We start from the raw sequence: 24,813 nt of genomic DNA, 5'->3' as shown, positions 1-24,813 counted from the left end.
ATGCGGGGAGGGGGTCAGGTCACCCCCTCCTACTCAGACAGCGTCAGAAGAGAAATGAGAACACAGAAGCAGCAGGCCCCGGGGCAGTAGTGAATTATGGAGGTTTTCAATTGAGGAAAGAAAGTCTATGCAGGTTAGGGGTGACCCTCCCAAGGGGAGAGAGCTGGGTTCACAGCAGCTCACTGAGACCTGAGAGTCTCTCTCTTTGTTTTTCAGGATTTACCCGAATCGATGGACATGATGGAGTCGCAGACGTTGCTCCTCACACTGCTGGCCGTCAAGGTGAAAACATCAGCGTCCCCTTGTGAGGGGTCAGAGAGGGGACCATAGTACAGGCTGGCAGCCACATCTCCCTGCCCTAAGCACTGGCTTTGCATTTCACAGATGGAGAACGGCCTCACCCGGCTGGAGGACAAGGCAGAAAACAATCTGTTGACCATGTGTCGAGAGCAGGAGAAGCTCCAGAAGAAGGTGCAGGAGCTGAGGCGCAGACAGCTGCTTGGGCAGAGGACAAAGGAGCTGGTGGGCACGCTGAACACGCAGGTCAGTGAGGGTGATCCAGCTGACATTCTCTCCTGGGGAAGGGGTGGCTGCTTTGTGGGGGCAGCGTTTGTAGTGGGGCGTTCTCTACATTCATGCACACCCTGTGCCGGGTCTTGATGTTACAGTTGCTTCTTAGAGGGTCTATAGAAAGACAGTTAGATAGGTAGTAGATAAATGATTGATTAATTGCCGGTTGGATGATCGGGGATAGATAAATGACAGACATCCATAGATAGGCGACAGATAAGTAGATGATAGATAAGTAGATAACACAGGCAATAGCTGACAGATGTATGGGTAGGTGGCTGTGGGGTCCCTGGGTGGTGCAAACAGTTAAGTGCTCACCATATGCTTTGGGATCTCCCTTCCTGACCACTACAGGGGCCTCCCAGTCCCCTGTCTTCAGCTTTCCCACCATCCCCCACCAGTTAAACTGGTTGCCATCGAGTCAACTCTAACTTGTGGCAGCCTCGTGCGTCAGAGTAGAACTGCTCCCTAGGGTTTTCAATGGCTGATTTTGCAGAAGTGGATTGCCAGGCCTTTCTTGAAAGGCATTTCTGGGTAGGTTCTAACTGCCAACCTCCCCCTTATCAGCTAAGTGTGTTCACCATTTGCATTGGCCAGGGACTCCAATGAATAAATGCATGGCGTCACATTCCCACAAGTGATGGGACAGCTTGTATGCAGGAAAGTTGCAGGGGGGTGAGGGTGTGGAGTGGGCCAGGCTTGTGGTGGACAGCTGTTTGCACTGGTGCTTCAGCTGCCAGAGGGCCAGCCTGGCACATGCCTGGGGCAGCATGATCTCGGGCAAGGGCCCGGCCACAGAACATGCTAGAAGGCAGCCACGTGTTCATGGTGAGCAGACTGGAACCACTGTAATGCTGGCTGGGCTGTCACAGGCAGGTAGCAGGAGGAGGGGAGAGCCTGGCAAGAGCAGGTGTCTGAGGATGGGAGTGTGGTCGTCCATGATGTGAGAATGGCCGTGCTCACGGGGCCTTGCCTCATAAGCCCCTCTCACTCCTGTTGCAGGCTGAGCTGCTCAGCCCCTTCGAGGCGGTGGCCGGAAGCTTTAAGGAGCAGTACAAGACCTTCGCAATAGCCCTCGACTCCACGCGGCATGAGCTGCCTGTGACAGCAATCCACCTGGAAGGTGGCAGCCAGCGGTTCCTGGGTAGGAGATTGTACTCAGCCCTGTACTTTTTTTTTCTGTGGTAGAAATACATAGGGGTAGTCCTGTACTTGGGACGTATTCAAGTTATGATGAACTGCACTTATGACCGTCTGTTGTTTTTTTTGTACATCTCATTCTTAGTAATGTGTACTGCGTATAATGTTGTAGTATGTAATTTGCTGATATTATCCTCATGATAAATGGAGAAAAGATTGAAGTTGTCAAGGATTTCATTTTACTTGGATCCACAGTCAGCGCCCATGGAAGCAGCAGTCAAGAAATCAAATGACGTATTGCATTGGGCACATCTGCAAAAGACCTCTTTAAAGTGTTGAAAAACAAAAATATCACTTTACGGGCTAAGGCGCGCCTGACCCAAACCGTCGTATTTTCTGTCACCTCATATGCACACGAAAGCTGGACAATGAATAAGGAAGACTGAAGGAGAAGAATTGATGCTTTTGATTTGTGGTGTTGGTGAGGGATATTGAATATACCGTGGCTGCCAAAAGAATGAACAAATCTATCTTGGAAGAAGTACAGCCAGAATGCTTCTGGGATGCTAGGTGAGACTTCGTCTCACGTACTTCGAACTTGTAATCAGGAGGGACCAGTCCCTGGAGGAGGACATCCTGCTTTGCAAAGTAGACGGTCAGCGAAAAAGAGGAAGGCCCTCAAAGAGATGATCAACACAGTGGCTGCAACAATGGGCTCAGGCATAACAATGATTGTGAGGATGGCACAGGACTGGGCAGTGCTCTGTTCTCTCGTACATAGTGTCACTGTGAGTCGGAACCCACACCGTGGCACTTAACAACAGCATCATTCTCAAATGTTCCCTTGCAGATGTTTGATGTTTATGGTTATACTGATAATAGGAGGGAATAATGATGAAAACCAAAAAAAAAAAAAAAAAAATGAGGTATCTGACTTATGGCAGAACAGCCTTATGACAGAAATGGTAGGAATGGAACGCTGTTGTAAGGCAGGGACTACCTGTGTAACAAAACATTTGCCGTTTCAACATTTTTACTCGTACGATTCAGTGACGTTAATTATGTTCGTCATGTGCACCCATCACCACTGTCCATTTCCAAATTTTTCCATCCCCCCAAACAGAAACTCAGCGCCCACTAAGGAGTGACTCTACTTTTCCCCTCCCCTAGCCCCTGGTAACCACTAATCTAATTTCCTTCTTAGACAAAACGAAAAACAAACCCATTGCCATTGACTTGATTCCAACTCATTGGGACCCCATGTGATAGCAGAACTGCTCCATAGGGTTTTCTTGGCTGTAATCTTTATAGAAGCAGATTGCCAGGCCTTTCTTCCTCAGTGCCACTGGGTGGGTTCAGATCTCCAACCTTTTGATTGGTAGCTGAGTGCAGACCATTTGTGCCACCCAGTGACCTTAATACTTGGCTATTCTTGATAAGTCCTAGGGCTGCTATAACAGAAATACCACAAGTGAGTGGCTTCAAAGAACAGGAATTTATTTTCCCACAGCCCTGGAGGCTGAAAGTCCAACTTAGGGCGTGGGTTGTGATGATTCCTTCCTTGTCAGTAGCCCTGGGTGCTCCTTGGTTCCTTGGCGTGTAGAGGATCCGCTCTTGGCGTCTGTCTGCTCTCCTGTGTGTGTGTCTCTGTGTATTCTGGTCTTTTTATAACTCAGAAGTAATTAGGCTTAGGACCCATCCTACTCTGTTAATGACCTCATTAGCATAACAAAAGAAAACCTGTATTTCCAAACAGGGCCACATACACAGGTACAGGGATAAGGATTCCAACACAAATTTTGGTGTACACATTCCGTTAGTAATGGGTGTAGTGTTTGGAAATATGGTTTGTACCAACTGTATAACTCGTCACGTGAGTGCTAAATGAATAATTTCTTTCATGAGGATCAGCACAAAGCTAGTTCCTCTGAGGCGAAGGTTAAAGATGTCCCAGATGTCCAACTTTCCCAAACTGCTGTACCACTCCATCATTTCTAACGTCAACTACTCTCCCTCCCCTCAGTATTCTCCTCCTGTCTTTGGTTTCCGTAATTCACTGCAACAGCTCACAGAACTCATGAGCTATTAAGGAGTGGCTCACACAGCTGTGGAGGCTGGCAGGTCCCAAGTCTGTGGCTAAGGCACAGGCTTCTCCTGACACACATGGCTGCAGGGGCCCATGAACCCAAACTGGCAGTTCAGACCACAAGCTGCCATGATATGCTGCCAGCCCACGCAGCTGTGGAGGCTGGCGAATTCAGCAGGTTAGACGGCAGGCCTCCCAGCTCAAATCCCAAGAACCGGAGTTTAGGCGATCAGGAACCAGACTCAAGATCCAGTTGCAGAGAGAGAGCCTTGTTAAGGCATCCACATGCATACCTTGGCTGCAGGCCACACCATAAGGAATGATGTAACTTGAATAAGGGTAGAATTTGAGTCATACCCTCCTGCAACGCTGTGACTCTAGATACACCCCACACGGATCCTGCCTTATTAACATAGAAGTCGAGATTTACAACACATAAAAATGGAGGACAGCCATACAATATAGGGAATCATGGCCCACCCAAGTTGACATATAATCTCAACCATCACAGGTTCCGTATACCTTATTTGCATAATCCCACTCAATCATTGTGTGTGAGTCACAAAAACTATGGCTAGAAGGACGGTGTTACTTAATTGTACCGCAAAACCAAACCAAACACACTGCCATAGAGTCGATTCCAACTCACAGCGACCCTACAGGACAGAGTAGAACTGCCCCGTAGAGTTTCCAAGGAGCGCCTGGTGGATTTGAACTGCCAACCTCTTGGTTAACAGCCGTAGCACTTAACCGCTACGCCACCAGGGTTTCCATTGTACTGCAGATGTATATAATTTAGCCCTTCCTTGTTTTGGTTTTGTTGAATGGCTTTATGATATATAACTGTCATAATGAACCTCATGTCTGTAAGTCTTGGGTTCCATCTCTGACCAACTTCCTCACATTAGTTGCCAGGAGTTGGAATTAGGGGGTGTATGAGTGTCCTGTGGCTGCTGTAACAAAGTACCACAAACTAGGTGGCTTAAAGGAGCAGGAATTTATCCTCTCACAGTTCTGGAGGTCAGGAGTGTGAAATCAGGGTGTCGACAGGGCCATGCTCCCTGTGGAGTCTGTAGGGGAGGATGCTTCCTGTTTCTTCCAGGTTCTCGTGGCTCCAGGCATTCCTGGGCTTGTGGCTACATCACTCACATCTCTGCCTCCCTCCTCACGTGGCTATCTTCCCTGTGTCTGTCTTTCCTGTTCTTATAAAGACACATGTCATTGGATTCAGGGCCCACCCTAAATGCAGGATGATCTCATCCCAAGATCCTTAACTCAGTTCCATCCGCATGTTGTCTGGTGCTGCTGTTGAGTTGGTTTTGACTCAGTGACCCCATGTGACAGAGTAGAACTACCCCATAGGGTTTTCCAGGCTGTAGTCTTCGGACCACCAGGACTTTTTTACATCTGCATAGACGCTATTTTCCAGTAAGTTCACACGCATGGGTACTGGGAGTTAGGATGTGGACACATGTTTATTGGGGGATGTTATGCACTGAATTATGTCCCCCCAAAATGTGTGTTGTAAATCCTAACCTCTAAGCTTATAGTTATAATCCCATTTGGGAATGGGCTGTCTTTGTCATGTTAATGAGGCATGATTAGTGTAGGGTGTATCTTGAGTCAATCTCTTGAGATATAACAGAGATTAAACAAGCGAGCAGAGGAGAGATGGGGTAAGATAGATGCCAAGGCACATGGAGATCGCCAAGGAACCAGGAAGCTGAAGAGATCAGGACCTTCCTTCAGAGCTGATGGAAAGAGAAAGCATTCTCCTAGAGCCGGGGCCCTAAATGTGGACTTTTAGCCTCCTAAACTGTGAGAAAGTAAATTTCTGTTTGTTAAACCCATCCACTTCTGGTATTTCTATTACAGCAGCAGTAGATAACTAAGACAAGGGACAGCATGCAACACTCAACTGGGAGTAAAAAAGGCTGCACATTTGTAAGGCCCCTGTAAGGTTTCCAAGACCAAACCAGTTGCCATGGAGTCAAGTCCAACTCCTGACAACCCCAAGTGTATCAGAGTAGAACTGTGCTCCATAGGGTTTTCAATGGCTGCTTTTTCAGAAGCAGATCGCCAGGCCTTCCAAGGCACCTGTGGGTGGGTTTGAACTGCCTTCAGTTAGCAGCTGAGCACTTGACCATTTGCACCACCCAGGTTCTTCAGGGTTTCTAAAATGTTACCCTAATTTACAGTTGGCACCAATGTGCCAGGTGCTGGAAGGGGAGAGATGCTTATGATCTGAGAGCAGGTGGGGAGCGGAGCATAGCAAAGTTCCAGGTGCCTCTGCTCAGGATGTAGAGATGCCAGGAACGGAGTGTGAACAACAGGTTTGTTCTCGAGTTGGTGGGGTTGGACTGGGAGCCCTTTGGCCGGGCAGAGGCATCATGGTCACATCCCCAGTACTTTCTCAGCTTTTTGCCTGTTCCCATTGAGGATGCCAAGTGGCACTCTGTGTCTATACGGATGACTGCGTGCATAGTGTACATGCCTGTCCCATGAGCTTAACCGTCTTCATCCCAGGTGAGGGACATCTGCGGTGTCCGAGCAGGAATACCCCCGCTTAGTATCTGAGCGTTCTGGTTGATATGGACGGTCTAGGCAGCCCCTGTCCTGTGTGACCACTGTGTCCAGTGCTCCAAAGCTCACAGTCCTCCTGTCCCCCAGATGACCTTCAGAAGGAGCTGGCCACCACACGCCATCTGCTGGGTGAACTTGGGGCCAACCACTCGGAGGAGAGTGTGAAGGTGCTGGACTTCCTGAGTGAACTCAAGGACGTTACTGCGAAGAAGGACTTGGAGCTCCAAAGGTATTTCAGAAAACGAACCCTCTTTGGGCCGAGCTCCAGGCCCTGAGGCACTGTCAGCTCTGGCAGTTCAGGGCATGGGGTGAGTCCCCTCAGGATGCAGCCCCCAGGCAAGCTACTGTCCTCCCAGACACCTGAGACCAGAGGAAGACCGGCTAGTGTGGTTATGGTGGATTTTTGTTGTTAGTTCCCGTCAAGTCGGTTGTGACTCACGGTGACCCCCTGTGTCAGTAGAAATGTGCTCCACAGGGCTTTCAGTGGCCGATTTTTCAGAAGTAGATTGGCAGGCCTTTCTTCTGAGGCTTTTCTTGGTGAACTCAAACCTCCAACATTTCAGTTAGCACAGGTGAGTGCAAGATCGGCTTGCCCCACCCAGGGCTTCTGAGTGAGCCTTGGTGTTCTCTGAATATCTGTTGAACCAGTGAATTCTTTGCTTTCCTCACTGCCTTGTCCTGTTCTCGAGGGCTCCCCTGTTTGACATTGGGGTTCTGTTCAGACACAGCTTTGCTAACTGATATCCCCTCACTGGGCACGTAAGTTGTTGTTGTCAAGTCACCTCCAAGTCATGGCCATCTTAGGTACAACAGAACAGAACGTTGTCTGCTCCTGCATTATCTTCATGATCGTTGGTGTGTTCGAGTCCATTGTTACAGCCACCGTGTCAGTCCATCTCATTTAGGGTCTCCCTCCTTGTTGTTGACCCTCTACTTTACCAACCTTGATGTCCTTCACTAGTGATTGGTCTTTCCTGATGAGTGCCCAAAGTAAGTGAGTTGAAGCCTTATCATCCTCACTTCAAAGGAACATTCTGGCTGTATTGCCTAAAAGACTGATTTGTTTGTTTTTCTGGCAGTCCCCGATTTTCTTCGCCAATACCACGGTTTCAAAGCGTCAGTTCTTTTTATTTTTTTTACCTTTTTTTTTAATTGTACTTTAGATGAAGGCTTACAGAACAAACTAGCGTCTCATTAAACAGTTAGTACGCTTATTGTTTTATGGCGTTGGTTAATCACCCCACGACGTGTCAACCCTCTCCCTTCTCAACTCTAGGTTCCCTATTACCAGCTTTTCTGTCCCCTCCTGCCTTCTAGTCCTTGCCCCAGGGCTGATGTGCCCCTATAGCCTGGTTTTGTTTTATGGGCCTGTCCAGGTTTGGCTGAGGGGGGATCCTCAGGAGTGACTTCCTTACTGAGCTGAAGGGGTGTCCAAGGGCCATACTCTCAGGGTTTCTCTAGTTTCTGTCAGGCCAGCAAGCCTGGTCTTGCTTTTTGAGTTAGAATTTTGTTCTACATTTTTTTCCAGCTCTGTCCAGGACTCTCTGTTGTGATCCCTGTCAGAACAATCAGTGGTGGTAGCTAGTACCATCTAGTGGTCTGGTGGAGGCTATGGTAGTTGTGCTCCATTAGTCCTTTGGACTAATCAATCCCTTGTATCTTTAGTTTTCTTCATTCTTCCTTGCTCCCGAAAGGGTGAGACCAATGGAGTATCCTAGATGGCTGCTCACAGGCTTTTAAGACCCCAGACACTACTCACCAAAGGAAAATGTAGAACATTTTCTTTATAAACGCTGTTATGCCAGTTGAGCTAGATGTTCCCCAAGACCGTGGTCCCCACAGCCCTTAGTCCAGCAGTTCGGTCCCTCAGGGAGTTAGGATGTATATATGGAGCTTCCATGACCTTGCCTTGTACAAGTTGTGCTGGCTTCCCTAGCACTGTGTACTGTCTTAGCCTTCACCAAAGTTACCACTTATCTATTGTCTATTTAGTGTTTTCCTATCCGCACCCCTCCCCACCCTTATAACCATCAAAGATTGTTTCTTTTTGTGTGTAAACCTTTTCAGTAGTGGTGTCATACAATATTTGTCCTTTTGTGATTGACTTATTTCACTCAGTATAATGCCCCCCAGATTCATCCATGTTATGAGATGCTTCAGAGACTCGTTGTCGTTCTTTATTGTTGTTTAACACTCCATTGTGTGTATGTACCACAGTTTAACCATTCATCTGTTGATGGACATCTAGGTTATTTCCATCTTTTTGCTCTTGTGAACAATGCTGCAGTGAACATGGGTGTGCATATGTGTATTTGTGTGAGGACTTATTTCTCTAAGATACATTCCTAGGAGTGGGATTGCTGGATCGTATGGTAAGTTCTTTAACCTTCCTTTTTCACTATCCAACTTTTGCGTGATTGTGAGGTGATTGAACAGACCGTGGCTTGGTGAGTGCAAATGCGGCTCCCGCCACCCCGTGGAAGAGAGGTTGTGGTATGACTGAGCTCTTGACAGTGGAGGGCAACAGTGCTTATTGGTTCTGTTGTGTTCACAGGAGCTTCGCCCAGGTGTTGGAACTTTCCGCAGAAGTGAGCAAAGAGGCTGCCTTAATTAACCAGGATGCCTGGGAAGAGGCCCAGGGCCCTGTGGCCCTGAGCCAGTGGTACTTCTACCGCGAGGGTGCTGGCGGGGAGCTCCATGGAGGAGACCCTCAGAACAGGCCCCTTCCAGTCAACAATGAGCCATGTGCACCATGACCTCACACGCTAGGTAGCGGTGCCAACCCAGGGGTTGCTGGGAAGACGGCATCCTGTGCCGGTCACCTGGGGAGATTAATGAAGTTGTCTAGCAAACTCGAGCACTTTATCCACTTGTCATAGCTACTTTTGTATGATTGTTTTGTTGTATATTTAAAAATAAAGCTGTTTTGTAATTGCAGCCTTGGTCTTCCTCTGTACAGAACATGTGGAGAGGTTCAGGTTGTCTGATGTTCTGGACGGCAGGTCCCGAACCTTGGTTTAGGGGCTTCAAGGTGGCTCCTGCGCTCTGTGATGATTTTGCGCTCAGGAAGTCCTTGTGTTGAAGTAAAGGAGGCAGAAGACCTCACATAGACTGTAGGATGACCTCATCTGTTTGTCTTCTTTCACTCCCAGACATGGCCACGCTGAGAGTAAAGAAAGAAATGATTAGTCACTCTCAAGGAAGAAGGTAGGAGGAGAAACGATACCAGATGGGATTGTTCAAGACTTGTGTGTAATGAAAAATTAACCCTTCCCAAAGTGAGGTCTGACCTTGTCCCTAGCTCCCAGGAGGTGACCTCTGAGTCTTTGGAATGTCCTGTCTGATGGGAGTGTCTTTGTTTACCTGGGGCTTTGGGCCACCCCAGATTGTATCTGCCAACAGTGGGATTCATGGTGGGGTATTGTGCCACCCTGGATGGTCTGTGCCAATAGTGGGATTCATGGTGGCTTTGGGATATGCAGTAGACTATGCCAACTATGGAATTCATGGTGGGGACCTTAGGCCATGCAAGATGGTCTGTGCCAACAGCGGGATTAATGGAAGGGGTCCTAGGCCACATGGTACTAGCTCGACCCCTAAGGGGCTAGAGACTGAGGTCAGCCACACAGGTGTCAGCCATACCCACATGACCAACCCCAGGAAAAACCCTGGATGCCAGGTTTGGGGGAGTATCCCTAGTGATGGCTACAGTGGGCGTCCTGGCCATGGCACTGAGCGCCATCAGGCAGGAGGCTTCATGATGGAGTGAGGTGCTTCCGGGCACTTACCGATGGAGCTAAAGAGCTTTGTAATACTTCCCTGAGTAGGGCAGAGGCCAGGCCAAGGGCTGAGGGTTGAGGGCTTAGAGCCAGGGAGAGACTTGCTTGTGGGTATGGCTGAGAAGAAGCTGTCCTGATCGAAGAACAGTATCCTGAGTTGCTCCTGTTACCTCCAAATTGATCCCAAATTGTAACCTGTTACTTCCCTAATAAACCCCATAATCATGAGTATGGTCTGTGAGTTGTTTGTGGCCATCACAACAAATTATTAAACACATATACACATATGCACATGCACATAAAGGTGCAGATACACGTAAACACTCAGCTTCCCATCAGCATTTTAGTGTCTCACTCTCAAATATAGACAGTGTACAGGGTGGCCCCCACCATAGTGAATGATTTGGCCTCAAATCTCCATACTGCCCAGGTGGGGAAACCCTGATTGAAGGTATTTCCAACCAAGTAAAACATTTTTCAGGCCTCATAAGTGACATGGAGCCCCTGGGTGGCACAAACGGTTAAGCATTGAGTTCCTCACTGAAAGGTTGGTGGCACCATGGGAGATAGGCCTGGCCTGGCAATCTGCTTCTGAAAGGTCACAGCCTTGAAAATCCCGTGGAGTTCTACTCTACACACATGGGGTCGCCGTGAGTTAATGGACTTGGTGACATAGGGTTTTTTTTTCCACCCTGCATTCTCCGTTTCCATCCCTCTGGTTTCCCTGCCCCTCCTTGCCTTCTCATCTTTGGTTTTAGACAAATGTTTCCCGTTTATTCTTGTATAGTTGATTGTTCTCAGGAGCACATTCCTTACAAGTGTTAGTGTTAATTTTATAGGCAAATCTTATTTGACTGAAAGGTGGCCTCTGGGAGTGGCTTCAGTTTCAGGTTAAAAGGATGTCTTAGGGTGATAGTCTTGGGGTTTCCTCCAGTCTTTATCAGTCTAGTAAGCCTGGTCTTTTTTATGAATTTGAGTTTTGTTCTCCATTTTTCTCACATTCTAACCAGGACCCTCTACTGTGTCCCTGGTCAGAGCGTTAGTGGTAGCTGGGCACGATCTAGTTCGTCTGGTCTCAGGCTAGAGGAGGCTGTGACTTGTGTGGGCAGTTGGTCCTGAGGACCAATAGCTCACTTGAGCCTTTGGATTCCTTCACTCTCCTTTGCTACAGAAGGGAAGAGGCCAATAGTTGTATCTTAGATGGCCACTCGCAAGCGTTTAAGGCCCCAGATGCTACTCACCCAACTAGGATGTGGAGCATTGTCTTTATGAACTATTTTATGCTAAGACCCATAGACAGTACAGCAGACAGCTGGCTCAGGCTCCAAGAACTGGGGATCAGATGATGATCGGCTGCAGGATCCAGAGCAAGGAAGCAAGCTTTACCAGAATGTCCATATATATGTTGGATGCAGGCCACAACCTGAAAATCTCCCCTTACAACTGACTGGCTGAACACATCAGATCATATCATGGAGGATAACTACATCATCACATAACTGCCAAACCACTGAGAAGCATGGCCCAGCCAAGCTGACACAACCTTAGTCATCACTCAAGACAAATCCATAACGTTGCATGGCAGCTTCCCCCTTGCTATCTCTTGTATTACTCACGCTGAGGGGATCCTGCCACCGTGTTGTGAGGACATTCAGTCAGCCCAGTGGAAGGCCCATGTGGTGAGGAACTGAGGCCTCCCGCCAACAGCCAGAAGAGGTTACAATGCCCGTTTTGTAATGACTGCACATGATGAACGTAATCAGTGTCATCCAGTTATACATGTAAACATTAGTGAATTAGCAAATATTTTCTTATACATAATTTTTACCACAAACACAAAAAATCAATTTTCTAAGTAAGCTGAAGTGCAGATGGTTTACCTGCTAAACTACCCATGAAGCGTAGGAAACAGACTTACACACCAGCCCTCTAGAGGCCACATTCCAAAATTCTCTCACATTTGCAGCAGCCCCTGGAAGGCACACAATCATGATTACCTGAACCCTGACCAGTGGAACTGGTCTGGTTCTGCTGCCTCTGCTGCCGCCGTTTCCCTGCTGCTGCTTCTTGCTGTCTCTCTGGTGTTACAGCTCTTTGTCCCCTGGGTCTAGGAGATTCCCAGTGCAGGGACCCCGGGCCCAAAAGATGCACTCTGCTCCCATCTCTTCTTTTTTGTGGTGGGAAGCTCTCCATTTTGGCCTCTGGAATGGCTCCTTTTAAGCCTAGCAGGATGGCAAAACTGACCAATCCTCTTGTTAGGGTTCTATACACCTTATTTGCATTGTACTACCGCCACAAGGGTGCCATGCACCTATTTGCAATATTAGCACCCTACCACATCTCCTTGGTAGGCCACAAGCACCTCATTTGCATTATTCCACCCAGCCATTGGTAGGTGTTAACAAAGAGCATGGCTAGAAGGGCCATATTAAGTAATTCACTGCAACACAGGCTATACCCTGGCCCTTCTTAGCCAATGTCACTTCCATACTTGAAGTATTTCCTTTCCCATCCCAATCATTTTGCAAGGCCATAGCAGTTGGTAACAATCCTTAAGCAGGGCAAAGAGTCCCCAGAGTGAGGTTACTCAGGTAAAATTTAACAGAGAGATTATTCCCTTACTCTGAGAGCCTCTGAGCCTTATGAGGTATCAGCATAGCAAAACCTTTAAGGAACTTTAGTTTCGGCCAATGTCCTCCAGTCCAGCAGTGCCTCCCGTTTAGTCCACTCTTTCAGTTACTGCTTCTACAATTTTTATATAATCACGATTAACCCTGTTAACAGCCACCACTCACAACTGAATCATATAATCCTATCAGCATCTTCCCCTACCCTCTCTTCTGAGAGTTATCAGGAAAAAGAAGAATCTATTCAGTGGGGAGTCTTCCTTGTCCCCCCGATTTTGAGTCCAGGCATACCCACGAAAGCGTGTAAGCCAGCCACTTTATGCTTTATCTCCCCATTTGAACTAGCCAACTTCCAAATTGCCCTTCCCTTCCAAACCAGTACTCTGAGGAGACAAGTATGTTCCTTGGTCTGTCAAATCTTCTGTTCCAGTTGGAATTTTGAGCATCTGCGTCCATAAGCAAAGTCCAGTCCAGAGCAAGCCATTAAACTGCAACACTTTACACCTGCTCATAGTATCAAACATCTTTCTATTCATTCGGTTGAGTTCTGGTCAGTTCATCCCTGACTTGTGGGCTACATCAACGGGTGCCAGCCCTAGGCCTTGGGAGTCCACGCATCTCCTTGCACGTCAGACTAGCCAGCCCCTTCTCTCTAATCCCTAACCACCATGGGCTAGGTCAATGGGTACCACGCATACTTTCAGGAGTCCACACACCCCCTGCACTTCACACCACCTAGCCCTTTCTCTCTCATCCCTAGCTTCCATGGGCTAGGTCAACAGGTGCCAGTGGTACGTGTCCAAATTCAGCCCATCTTTTCATTGCTGCTGCTCCTCCATTTTCACTCATTAAGTAACCCAGGTGGTCATCACAAGTAAACACAACAAACTGTACACGCCTGCTCCTTTTAACTTCCGGTCCTGGAAAAGAGTTCTTCTGATGGGCATCGACTTTTCCTGACTTTAGGCACTCAAGGGCAAACTGCTTGCTTGAAGTTCAAAAAGCAAGTCTTTTTTATCTGCAGGTCCTTCCTTCAAATGCAAATCTCCTGCTCTCCCAATGGTTCTGTGTAGCTCTGCACTCTTCTGAAATGGAAATTTCCTGAATTTAAAGGTTTAGAGATGGGCTTAGGTTTTTGACCTAATCTCGAAATACTCTATACGTAGGACTACTGCATCAAATCAACAGCCTGTGTTTCCCTCAGGCAAATCCTAGGTATTCTTTTAGAATATTCAATCAAATATTGGCTGAAGGCAGCGTTACACACTCTCTGTTATCTACAATACCTAACATTCATTTCTATCATACCCTTGAAACGCTGCTGGTGAAGTGGTTAAGTGCTACGGCTGCTATCCATGAAGTTGGCAGTTCGAGTACACCAGGCGCTCCTTGGAAACTCTATGGGGCAGTTCCACTCTGTCCTATAGGGTCACTATGAGTCAGAATCGACTCAATGGCAGTGGGTTTTGGTTTTGGTATCATACCCTTAACAAAATGGGTTGGCACAATGGGGAAGAAAAATCATTATCAGCATCAACAGCCCAAGGCTGGTTCTGCGAGATGGAGGTCAGTCAAGTCTTCTCTGTCCAACTTTTTACCAATTCTGACACTAAGCCATCCTTCCCACAACACTCTCCAGTTGTCTACTGGGTTTGATAATTTGTTGCAATGGCTACACAGAATTCACAGACAATATTCATAATTATGGGGTTTCTTAGGGATGTAATGGGTTAGAATTCAGGATCAGGAGGAACTCAGGTACAGTTCTTCTGTCAGTATAGCTTCTCGGCCATGTCCATGGGCAGGCCCCTCCCTGGCCCTCGCACCCTCAGGAATCTTGGGACGGCCTAGCCTCTGCCCTGCTCAAGCCAGGGTTCCAAAGCCCTTTAGCTGGGCTGATAAGTGCCCTGAGGCACTCCACTCTGTCAGTAAGCCTTGGCCTGAAGGCACTTAGTCTGTAGCTCTGTGGGACAGAAAGCCTAGCTCCGCCAACAACTGCACAGAGGCACTGAACTCAGCCAGCAAGCCTCCTGTCCAAAGGTGTTCGCCTTTCTTGCTCTGTGGATTGAGGAAAACACTGAGCTGTTTCCTGACTGTCTGTCTCCTGGTTCTGATGCCTCTGATGCCACCATTTCTTGGACTGTGTTTCTCACTGCCTCTCACCCTCTCTGTTGTTACAGCTCTGTCTCCTGGGCCTAAGAGGTCCCTAGCGCAGGGACCCCTGCTCCAAAAGATATGCTCCACTCCTGTCTCTTATTTCTTGGTGGTGTGAGGTGTCTCTTTTCTACCTCTGGGTTGGCTCATCAGAAGCCAAGAAGGATGGCAAAACTTTCCAATCCCCTCGTTAGGGTTCCATACGCCTTGTTTGCATGACACCACCTCCACAAGGGTCCCATACACCGTATTTGCATTATTAGCCCCCTATCAGATGTCCTTGGTGGGCCACAAGTGCCATAGTTGGGTAGCCCCGCCCAATCATTTGGTGAGAGTTATGACAACTATGGCTAGAAGTGCCCTATTAAGTAATTCACTGCACCTTACAGGATCACAATGTAGGTCAATTTGCCTTTGAAGCCTAAATTCCTGACAGCTATATTTCTGTTCATATCATACAGCTTTATTGTTATTCGGGCTGTTATTCTCCAATAACACTGTCTTAGTCATCTATTGTGGCTATAACAGAAATACCACAAGTGGGTGGCTTTAACAAAGATAAATTTATTCTCTCAGAGTCTAGGAGGCTACAAGTCCAAATTCAGGGCATCAGCTCCAGGGAAAGGCTTTCTGTCTCTGACAGTTCTGGAGGAAGGTCATTGTCTTCAGTCTTCCCTTTGTCTAGCATCTTCTCTGTGCAGGAACCCCAGGTCCAAAGGACATGCTCTGCTCCCTGTGCTTTCTTGGTGGTATGAGGTTCCTAACTCTGCTCACTTCCCTTTCCTTTTATCTCTTGTAAGATAAAAGGTGATGCAAGGCACACCCCAGGGAAACTCCCTTTACATTGGATCAGGGAGGTGACCTGAGTAAGGGTGTTATGTCCCATCCTAATCCTCTTTAAAATAATCTAACCTTGTCTCACTAACTACAGGCAGAGACTAGGATTTACAATGCATAGGAAAATTACATCAATCACAAAATGGAAGACAACTACACAATACTGGGAATCATGGCTTAACCAAGTGACACATCTTTTTATGGGACATAATTCAATCCATGACAAACACCATGGATAATCGAGAGCCCTGCTGGATACAAGTCAGAGGAGACAAAGGAAACATCCTATTCAATTCACACTACCCAGGGCTACTTCTCCTGGCGAAGCCCTGTGTCTCAGACAAGACTTCTTCCCTTCAGACTCTTAACTGTGGCTACCATCATTTATTAAAATTGATTTAGGTAATACTGACACAGAGTCTACTTCGTGTTGGCAAAGCAGATACAGCAGTGAACAAAACAGATATATTCGGATGAACATGGATCATAAGTTTTTTGGATGTGGGCAGTAAATTTAAACATATATTTAAATTTGTATATTTAATTTTGTCGGTTTTTCACACTGTGGTGGCTTGCGTGTTGCTGTGATACTGGAAACTTTGCCACCAGTATTTCAAATACCAGTAAGGCCACCATTGGTGGACAAGTTTCAGTGGAGCTTCCAGATTGAGACAGACTATGAAGAAGGTCCTGGCAGTGTACTTCTGAAAAAAACTGGCCAGTGAAAACCTTATGAAAAGCACCAGAACATTGTCTGATACAGTGCTGGAAGATGAACCCCTCAGGTTGGAAGGCACTCAAAAGACAGCTGGGGAAGAGCTGCCTCTTCAAAGTAGAGTCAACTTTAATGACGTGGATGGAGTCAAACTTTTGGGACCTTCATCTACTGATGTGGCATGGCTTAGAAGAAAGAGCTGCAAACATCCATTAATAATTGGAACGTGGAATGTACGAAGTATGAATTTAGGAAAATTGGAAATCATCAAAAATGAAATGGAACGTACAAACATCGATATGTTATGCATTAGTGAGCTGAAATGAATGGGTATTGGCCATTTTGAATCAGACAATGATATAGTCTAAATGCCGGGAATGAGAATTTGAAGAGGAATGGTGTCACAGTATTCATCAAAAAGAACATTTCAAGATCTATCTGGAAGTGCAACACTGTGATACAGTAATATCCACATGTCCACAAGGAAGAGCAGTTAATACGACTATTATTCAAATTTACTCACCAACCACTAGGGCCAAAGATGAAGAAATTGAAGATTTTCACCAACTTTTGCAGTCTGAATTTGATTAAACATGCAATCAAGATGTATTGACAATTACCGGTGATTGGAATGCGAAAGCTGGAAACAAAGAGAAGGATTGGTAGTTGGAAAAAACGGCCTTGGTGATAGGAGCAACACTGGAGATGGCATTACAGAATTTTGCAAGGCCCACAACTTCTTCATTGCAAGTACCTTTTTCCAACAACATAAACGGTGACTACACACGTGGATCTCATTGGATGGAACATAAAGGAATCAAATCCACTACATCTGTGGAAAGAGGTGATGCAAAAGTTCAATTTCATCAGTCAGAACAAGGCCAGGGGAAGACTGTGGAAGAGACCATCAATTGCTCATATGCCTGTTCAAGTTGAAACTGAAGAAAAAAATTAGAACAAGTCCACAAGAGTCAAAGTATGATCTTGAGCATATCCTGCATGAGTTTAGAGACCATCTCAAGAATATATTTGACGCATTGAACACTAATGACAAAACACTAGATGAGTTGTGGAATGACATCGAGGACATCATACACAAAGAAAGCAAGAAGTCATTAAAATGACAGAAAAGAAAGAAAAGACCAAAATGGATATCAGAAGATGCTCTGAAACTTGCTCTTGAACATACTAGCTAAAGCAAAAGGAAGAAATGATGAAGTAAAACAGCTGAAGATTTCAAAGGGTGACTCGAGAAGACAAAGTAAAGTAATATAATGACATGTGCAAAGATCTGGAGTTAGAAAACCAAAAGGGAAGAAAACATGCAGCATTTCTGAAGAAAAAATTCAAGGCTCGAGTTGCAATACTGAAGGATTTTATGGAAAACATATTAAATGACACAGGAAGCATCAAAAGAAGATAGAAGGAATACACAGAGTCACTGTACCAGAAAGAATTGGTCGATGTTCACACATATCAGGAAGCTGCACATGATCAAGAACTGATGGTACTGAAGGAGGAGGGCCAAGCTGCACTGAAGAAAAACAAGGCTCCAGCAACTGATGGAATACCAACTGACATGTTTCAACAAATGGATACAGCACTAGAAGTGCTCACTCGTCTATTCCAAGAAATTTGGCAGACAGCTACCTGGCCAACAGACTGGAAGAAATGCCTATTCCAAAGAAAGGTGATCCAACCAAATGTGGAAATTATTGAATAGTATCATTAATATCACATGCAAGTAAAATTTGGTGAAGATCCTTCAAAAGCGGGTGAAGCAGTACATAGACAAGGAAGTGCTATAAAATCAACACAGATTCAGAAGAGGATGTGGAACAAGGAATATCATTTCTGATAATAGATGGATCCTGGTTGAAAGCAGAAAATACCAGACTTTACCTGTGTTTTATTCACCACGAAATGCAATCAACTGTGTAGATAGTAACAAATTATGGATAAAATCTTGAAGAGTGGGAATTCCTGTACATTTAATTGTGGTCATGACTAACCTGTACTTAGAGCTAGAAGAAGTCATTTGAACAGAACAAGGGGCTACTGCATGGCTTAGAGTTAAGAAAGGTGTGTACCAGGGTTGTATCCTTTCACCATACTTATTCAATCTATATGTGGAGCAAATAATCTGAGAAGATAAACAATATGAAGAAGAATTGGCATCAAGATTGGAGAAAGACTCATTAATAACCTGCAATATGCAGATGCCGTAATCTTGCTTGCTGATAGTGAAGAGGACTTGAAGAACTGACTGATGAAGATCAAAGACTACAGCCTTCAGGATGGATTGTACCTCAACATAAAGAAAGCAGAAATCCTCACCAGTGGACCAGTAAGCAACATCATGATAAATGGAGAAAAGATTTGAGTTGTCATGGATTTCATTTTACTTGAATCCACAATCAATGCACATGAAAGCAGCAGTCAGGAAATCAAAGAACGCATTACACTGGGCAAATCTGCTGCAAAAGACCTCTTTAAGGTGTTAAAAAGCAAAGACGTCTCTTTAAAGACGAAGGTGCACCTGACCCAAGCCGTGGTGTTTTCGACTACTTCATTTGCATGTGAAAGCTGGGGCAATGAATAAGAAAAACTGAAGAATTGATGCCTTTGAACTATGGTGTTTGAGAAGATTATTGAATGTACCATGGACTGGCAGAAGAATGAACAAATCTGTCTTCTAAGAAGTACATAAAGAATGCTTATTAGAAGGAGGCTGACACTTCGTCTGAAGTACTTTGAACATGTTATCAGGAAGGACCAGTCCCTGGGGGAGAACATCATGCTTGGTAAAGTAGAGTTGGCAGAAAAGAGGAGGACTTTCAATGCAATGGATTAACACAGTGACTGCAACAATGGGCTCAAGCATAACAAGGATTGTGAAGATGGCACAGGACCTGGCAGTGTTTTGTTCATGGGGTCGCTATGAGTCAGAATGGGCTCAACAGCACCTAACAACTACAACAACACTAAAGTTTGTAGTCCATAGTACAATGAAAAAGAATATTTGCAGCCTCAAAATATCATCCTATGAGAAACTTACTAATTATAAAGGGTAAAATGGTTGATTTTACATTATGAAAGAATGGAAGAAAATACGATAAATATAGAAATAAAGCAAAAGTCTTAAACCAAAAACAAAATCAGTGTATTTTATTGTATGCAAAATAACATTAATACAATATTAAAAAATATAAAACCACATTTGTTCAAGGCTATTCTCTGCAGCCTTATTTGTAATAGCCAAATACTTAAGAAAGGTAAATTTTAGCTTGGACTGAAAGAGTAAACACTGATGAGGACAGTTCCGCAGTTACAACGACACTGCCATTTCTCCCAAAGACACAAAGTAGCTCTAATGACCCCTTCTTTGAGTTAGGATTGCCTCCTCACTCACTGAGAAACTTAGTCCTTTAATCCCATATGGTGGGAAATTTGTTGATACATCTCACTTTTGACACAGAGTAGTCTCTCCACGGAGACCTGCTGGTGCAGTGGTTCAGAGTTCTGCTCCTAATCAAAAGGTTGGCAGTTCAAATCCAAAAGCTGCTCCTTGGAAACTGTATGAAGCAGTTCCCTCCTGTACGATAGGATCACTACGAGTTGGAATTGACGCAACGGCAATGGGTTTGTTTGGTTAGTCTCTCCATTGTGAGTTCTTATGTATGAAGTGAGGTGGAAGGAACAAATAAAGGCTTTCTCACGTTCCTTACGTTCATAATGCCTCTCAACTGTGAGTTCTTCCATGTTTAAGTGAGGCGTAAGGAACGACTGAAGGCTTTCCCATATTCTTTACATTTATAAGGCGTGAGTTCTTATATTTTGCATTCATTAGGTGTCAGGAACACTAAAGGTTTTCCCACATTCATTAAATTTATAGGGTGTCTCTCCACCATGAGTTCTTATATGTTGTGTTAGGTGTGAGGAACACTAAAGGGTTTCCCACATTCCTACATTCATAAGGCCTCTCTCCACTGTGAGTTCATATACGTGAGGTTTGAGGAGTGACGGAAGTCTTCACTATATTATTTATACGGCCTCTCTCCATTGTGAGTTCTTATATGTTGTATAAGGTGTGAGGAACACCTAAAGGCTTTCCAACATTCCTTACATTCAAAAGGCTTCTCTCCACTGTGAGTTCTTATATGTCAAGCGAGGGATGAGGATTCATGAATGGCTTTCCCACATTCCTTACATTCATAAGGCCTCTCTCCATCGTGAGATCTTATATGTTGATTTAGGTCTGAGGAACACCTAAAGGCTTTCCCACATACATTACATTCATAAAGCCTCTCCCTATTGTGAGGTGTTATATGTTGAGTTAGGCGTGAGGAAGAACTAAAGGTTTTCTCACATTCCTTACATGCATAAGGCCTCTTCCACTATGAGTTCTTACATGTTAAGTGAGGGAGGAGGCCTGACTAAAGGCTATCCCACGTTCCTTACATTCATAAGGCCTCTCTCCACTGTGAGCTCTTACATGTGGAGTGAGGACTGATGAACAACTAAAGGCTTTTCCACATTCTTTACATTCATAAGTCTTCACTGTTAGTTCTTTTATGTCTAGCGAGGGGTGAGGCCCAACTAAAGGCTTTCCTGCATTCCTTATAGTCATAAGACTTCTCTCCAGTGTGAGTTCTTTTATGTCTAGTGAGGATGAGGCCTCACAAAGGGCCTTCCCACATTCCTTACATTCATAAGGCTTATCTCCACTGTGAGTTTTTATATGTTGAGTAAGGGATGAGTCCTCACTAAAGGCTTTCCCACATTCTTTACATTCATAAGGTATATCTCTGTTATTGAATATTTTATGTAAAATGAGGGATGAAAGAAAGCTACAGGTTTTACAACATTGTTTACATTCATGCTTATGACCTCTCACATGTGTCCAAAAGGATGAGAAACTACAGAAATGCTTCCCACATTCATTACATTCATAGCATTTGTCACCAGTGAGTGTCGTCACAGAATTCTTAAGTGCTGAGATAAAAATGATGTCCTTCCCCCATACCTTAAATTTTTGAAGTTTCTTTCTAGTAAGAGTTCTCATAGGAGAGGTTAAGTGAGAGGGACAATTGCAGGCTTCTCCATATTCTGTACACTGACAGGTATTTAATCTGTGAGATCTGGTAAGATGGTTATGTGATGAGTGATCCATGAAGGCTTTGCCACACTCACAGCATTCAAAAGGATTTACTTCTGGGGAATTTCTTTTTAGCACAGCAAGAGATGGAATCTGGCTGAAGGTTTTCCCACACTGATTGCTTTCATTAGTTTCACAGAGATTCTCTACTATATGACTTCTGTTAAAAATAGGCACCATGCTGTTGGAAATAAGTTTGTTCCCATTTCACCATTACCAAACACAGTGAATGTGCATGGTTTTTGCCCTAACTTGTGTCATGTTTCATAGGTTAAAGCGTCTTGTAAAATACTACAGTTACTGTCACTGTTTTTCTAAAATACGTGGCTTTCTGATAATCGTGTCCATTGAAGTGTTTCAAGTACTTGATACATGACTCGCATTTATGAAAGTGTTGTACTGTGAAAATTCTCTGAACACATAATTTTACAGGTAGAAAAATTTTATAGGTAGACATATATATTGTTGTTAGGTACTGTCGAGTTGGTTCTGACTTAGCAGCCCCACGTACAACAAAATGAAACACTGTATGGTCCTATGCCATTCTCATAATCGTTTCTATGTGACACCATTGTTGCAGCCACTGTACATCTTACTGAGGGTTTTACTTTTTTTTGCTGACCCTCTATCAAGCATTATATGTGTAAGCATATATATATGTCTGTATATATTTAAGTTCACCATGTGTCTGTCAGTTTGTCATACTGTTCTGGCTTGCATGTTGCTGTGATACTGAAAGTTTTGCCACTAGTATTTCAAGTATCAGAAGGGTCACCCTTGTTAAACAACTGCCGGAAGAATGAACACAGCTGTCTTGGAAGAAGTACAGCCAGAATGCTCATTAGAAGCAAGGAAGGCGAGACTTTGCCTCACATAGTTTGGGCATGGTATCACAAGGGACTAGTCCCTGGAGAAGGACATTATGCTTAGTAAAGTAGAGGGTGGCAAAAAACAGAAAGACCCTCAACAAGATGGATTGACACAGTGGCTGGAACAATGGGCTCAAGCATAACACTGATTGTGAGGATGGTGCAGGACTGGGCTGTGTTTCGTTCTGTCGTACACAGGGTTGCTGTGCGTTGGAGCTGACAGCACTTCAGAACAAAGTATATATATAAGAATATAATGTTATGACATCTTAGGGCTTTCTCCTGAGGCACTGTTTTCTCTTACATAAATGACACCTCAAATGTCTCCTCTGGTTTAATATGCTGATCTTTACTGCCATATTGTTCAGAAATTTTTCCTAACATGGAGGACCAGGTGTTATTCCTCATGAATCACACGATTATATGTTTGCTGGATACCATTTCTCTAACATTAAGGTTTAGAGAGACTGACCCAATAATTCAAGTTCAGGTTCACAATATGAAACAAAAAGGAAAGGAATTATTAGAGAAAAAAGGCTGCTGTGAACAAAGAAAGACTTAGCCAACTTTCACTTTTTGGCAATGGTTAAAAAGCAATTTACTAGCACATACTTCCATGAGGATTGAAAGTTAGGGTGACATAAATAGGTGTAATTAGGAAAGCTAAGTAGAAAGATATTTAATACTACACATGGAGTGTTAAAAGAGGTAAAGATTCTTCATGACCACAGATGTGAGAGGATTACTAAAGTCAGAAAAGTCAGCTCAAGAGATCTGTGAAGTTTTGTCCTGAACTCAAGAGGCCTTTTCTAGCTGACTGATTAAAATATAATTTCCTCTATGCCAGTGGTATACCAAGGGTAACAAGTGCACAAGGGCAATTTCTAAGTTGCATTCCCCCACCAATTTCGAGATGAACAGACGTTGATAGTGGTTGCATCAGCTGAAACACCTTCCCCCCGCCTTGTCCGGCTGCCTCAGAGAGGCACCTTTCATGTTTGTGGTGCCTTGGAGTGTCATTCCTCATCTTGTCTGGTGCCCACTTGGACCAGCACATGGGGACATGTGCCCCCTCTCTGCCTCTCCTAACTACACCTCTGCTCAATGCAGGGGTGGTCCTTCAAAAAATTCTTGCTTTAAGCATCCACCTAAGATGCATCGATTCGTCTCAACCCACCCAGAGCAAAGAAGAATGAAGAACACCAAAGACACAAGGAGAATACAAGCCCAAGATACAGAAAGGGCCACATAAACCAGAGACTCCATCAGTCTGAGACTAGAACTAGATGGTGCCTGGCTACCACCAATGACTGCCCTGACAGGGAACACAACAGAGAATCCCTGATGGAGCAGGAGAAAAATAGGATAGAGAATCAAATTCTAGGAAGAAGAAGACCAGACTTAATGGTCTGACCACAACTGGAGGGACCCCAGAGGTCATGGCCTCTGGACTCTCTGTTAGCCCAAAACTAAAACCATTTCCAAAGTCAACTCTTCAGAGAAAGATGAGACTGGACTATAACGGATAAAATGATACTGGTGAGGAGTGTGCTTCTTAGCTCAAGTGGACACATAAGACAATGTGGGCAGCTCTTGTCCAGAGGTGAGATGAGAAGACAGAGGGGGACAGGAGCTGGCTGAATGGATACAAGAAATACAGGGTGCAGAGGAGGAGTGTGCTGTCACATTATAGGGAGAGCAACTAGGGTCATGTAACAATGTGTATAAGTTTTTTTATGAGAAGCTGACTTGAACTGTAAACTTTCACTTAAAGAACAATAAAAACAAAACAAATGAAAAAGTATGAACACTAAAAAAAAATTCTTGCTTTACTGGTGTTCCCGACACACTGGCCTTGGATGAGTCCTATCTCCATTGTCCTTGCTTTTCTGGGACAACAAATGGGTACAGCTGACATGTGGTCACGGAGAAATGCACATCATGAGGGAAGACAATGCAGAGCAATGAACATTTCCATGACACTGAGCCAATACTTGGCTGTTTAGGGTCTCTGAAGATGGCTAGGTGTGAGTTTATATACAGCAAAATAATCATGATTAACGTGTAATAAACACAGTAAAACTCTCTACAATGTCCCAAAACAAAGTGACCTCTGAAGCCAATGCTTACACCGACATTTAAAGAGCCTCAGGGCTTTTAATCACAAGAGAAATTAAAACTCAATACATAGAATTTTATGTTCATGGGGTATAGCCAGCATATGTGTGCTCCATAGACCATGCCTGTTTCTATTAAAAATTTATTCCCAATCCTCAGCCCAAATATTGGAGCAAA

The 24,813-nt window shown here is 44.9% G+C and overlaps 1 protein-coding gene across 2 annotated transcripts in view; it reads left to right on the top strand.

Moving 5' to 3' along the window:
* Positions 1–9,316, top strand: part of HAUS8 (HAUS augmin like complex subunit 8) — a 32,984-nt gene extending 23,668 nt beyond the window's left edge. For both annotated transcript variants that reach the window (XM_010593238.3, XM_023552253.1), the window contains 5 exons: positions 217–282; positions 385–543; positions 1,573–1,714; positions 6,467–6,608; positions 8,934–9,316. In XM_010593238.3, the coding sequence (XP_010591540.1) occupies positions 217–282; positions 385–543; positions 1,573–1,714; positions 6,467–6,608; positions 8,934–9,135 (711 nt within the window). In that variant the 3' untranslated portion in view covers positions 9,136–9,316. The remainder of the gene's footprint in view (positions 1–216; positions 283–384; positions 544–1,572; positions 1,715–6,466; positions 6,609–8,933) is intronic.
* The last annotated feature ends 15,497 nt before the right edge of the window (positions 9,317–24,813 follow it).

Source organism: Loxodonta africana, chromosome 3 (assembly GCF_030014295.1).
Source record: "Loxodonta africana isolate mLoxAfr1 chromosome 3, mLoxAfr1.hap2, whole genome shotgun sequence".
NCBI classification, from domain to species: Eukaryota; Metazoa; Chordata; class Mammalia; order Proboscidea; family Elephantidae; genus Loxodonta; species Loxodonta africana.
This window is presented reverse-complemented; position numbering and strand designations above follow the sequence as displayed.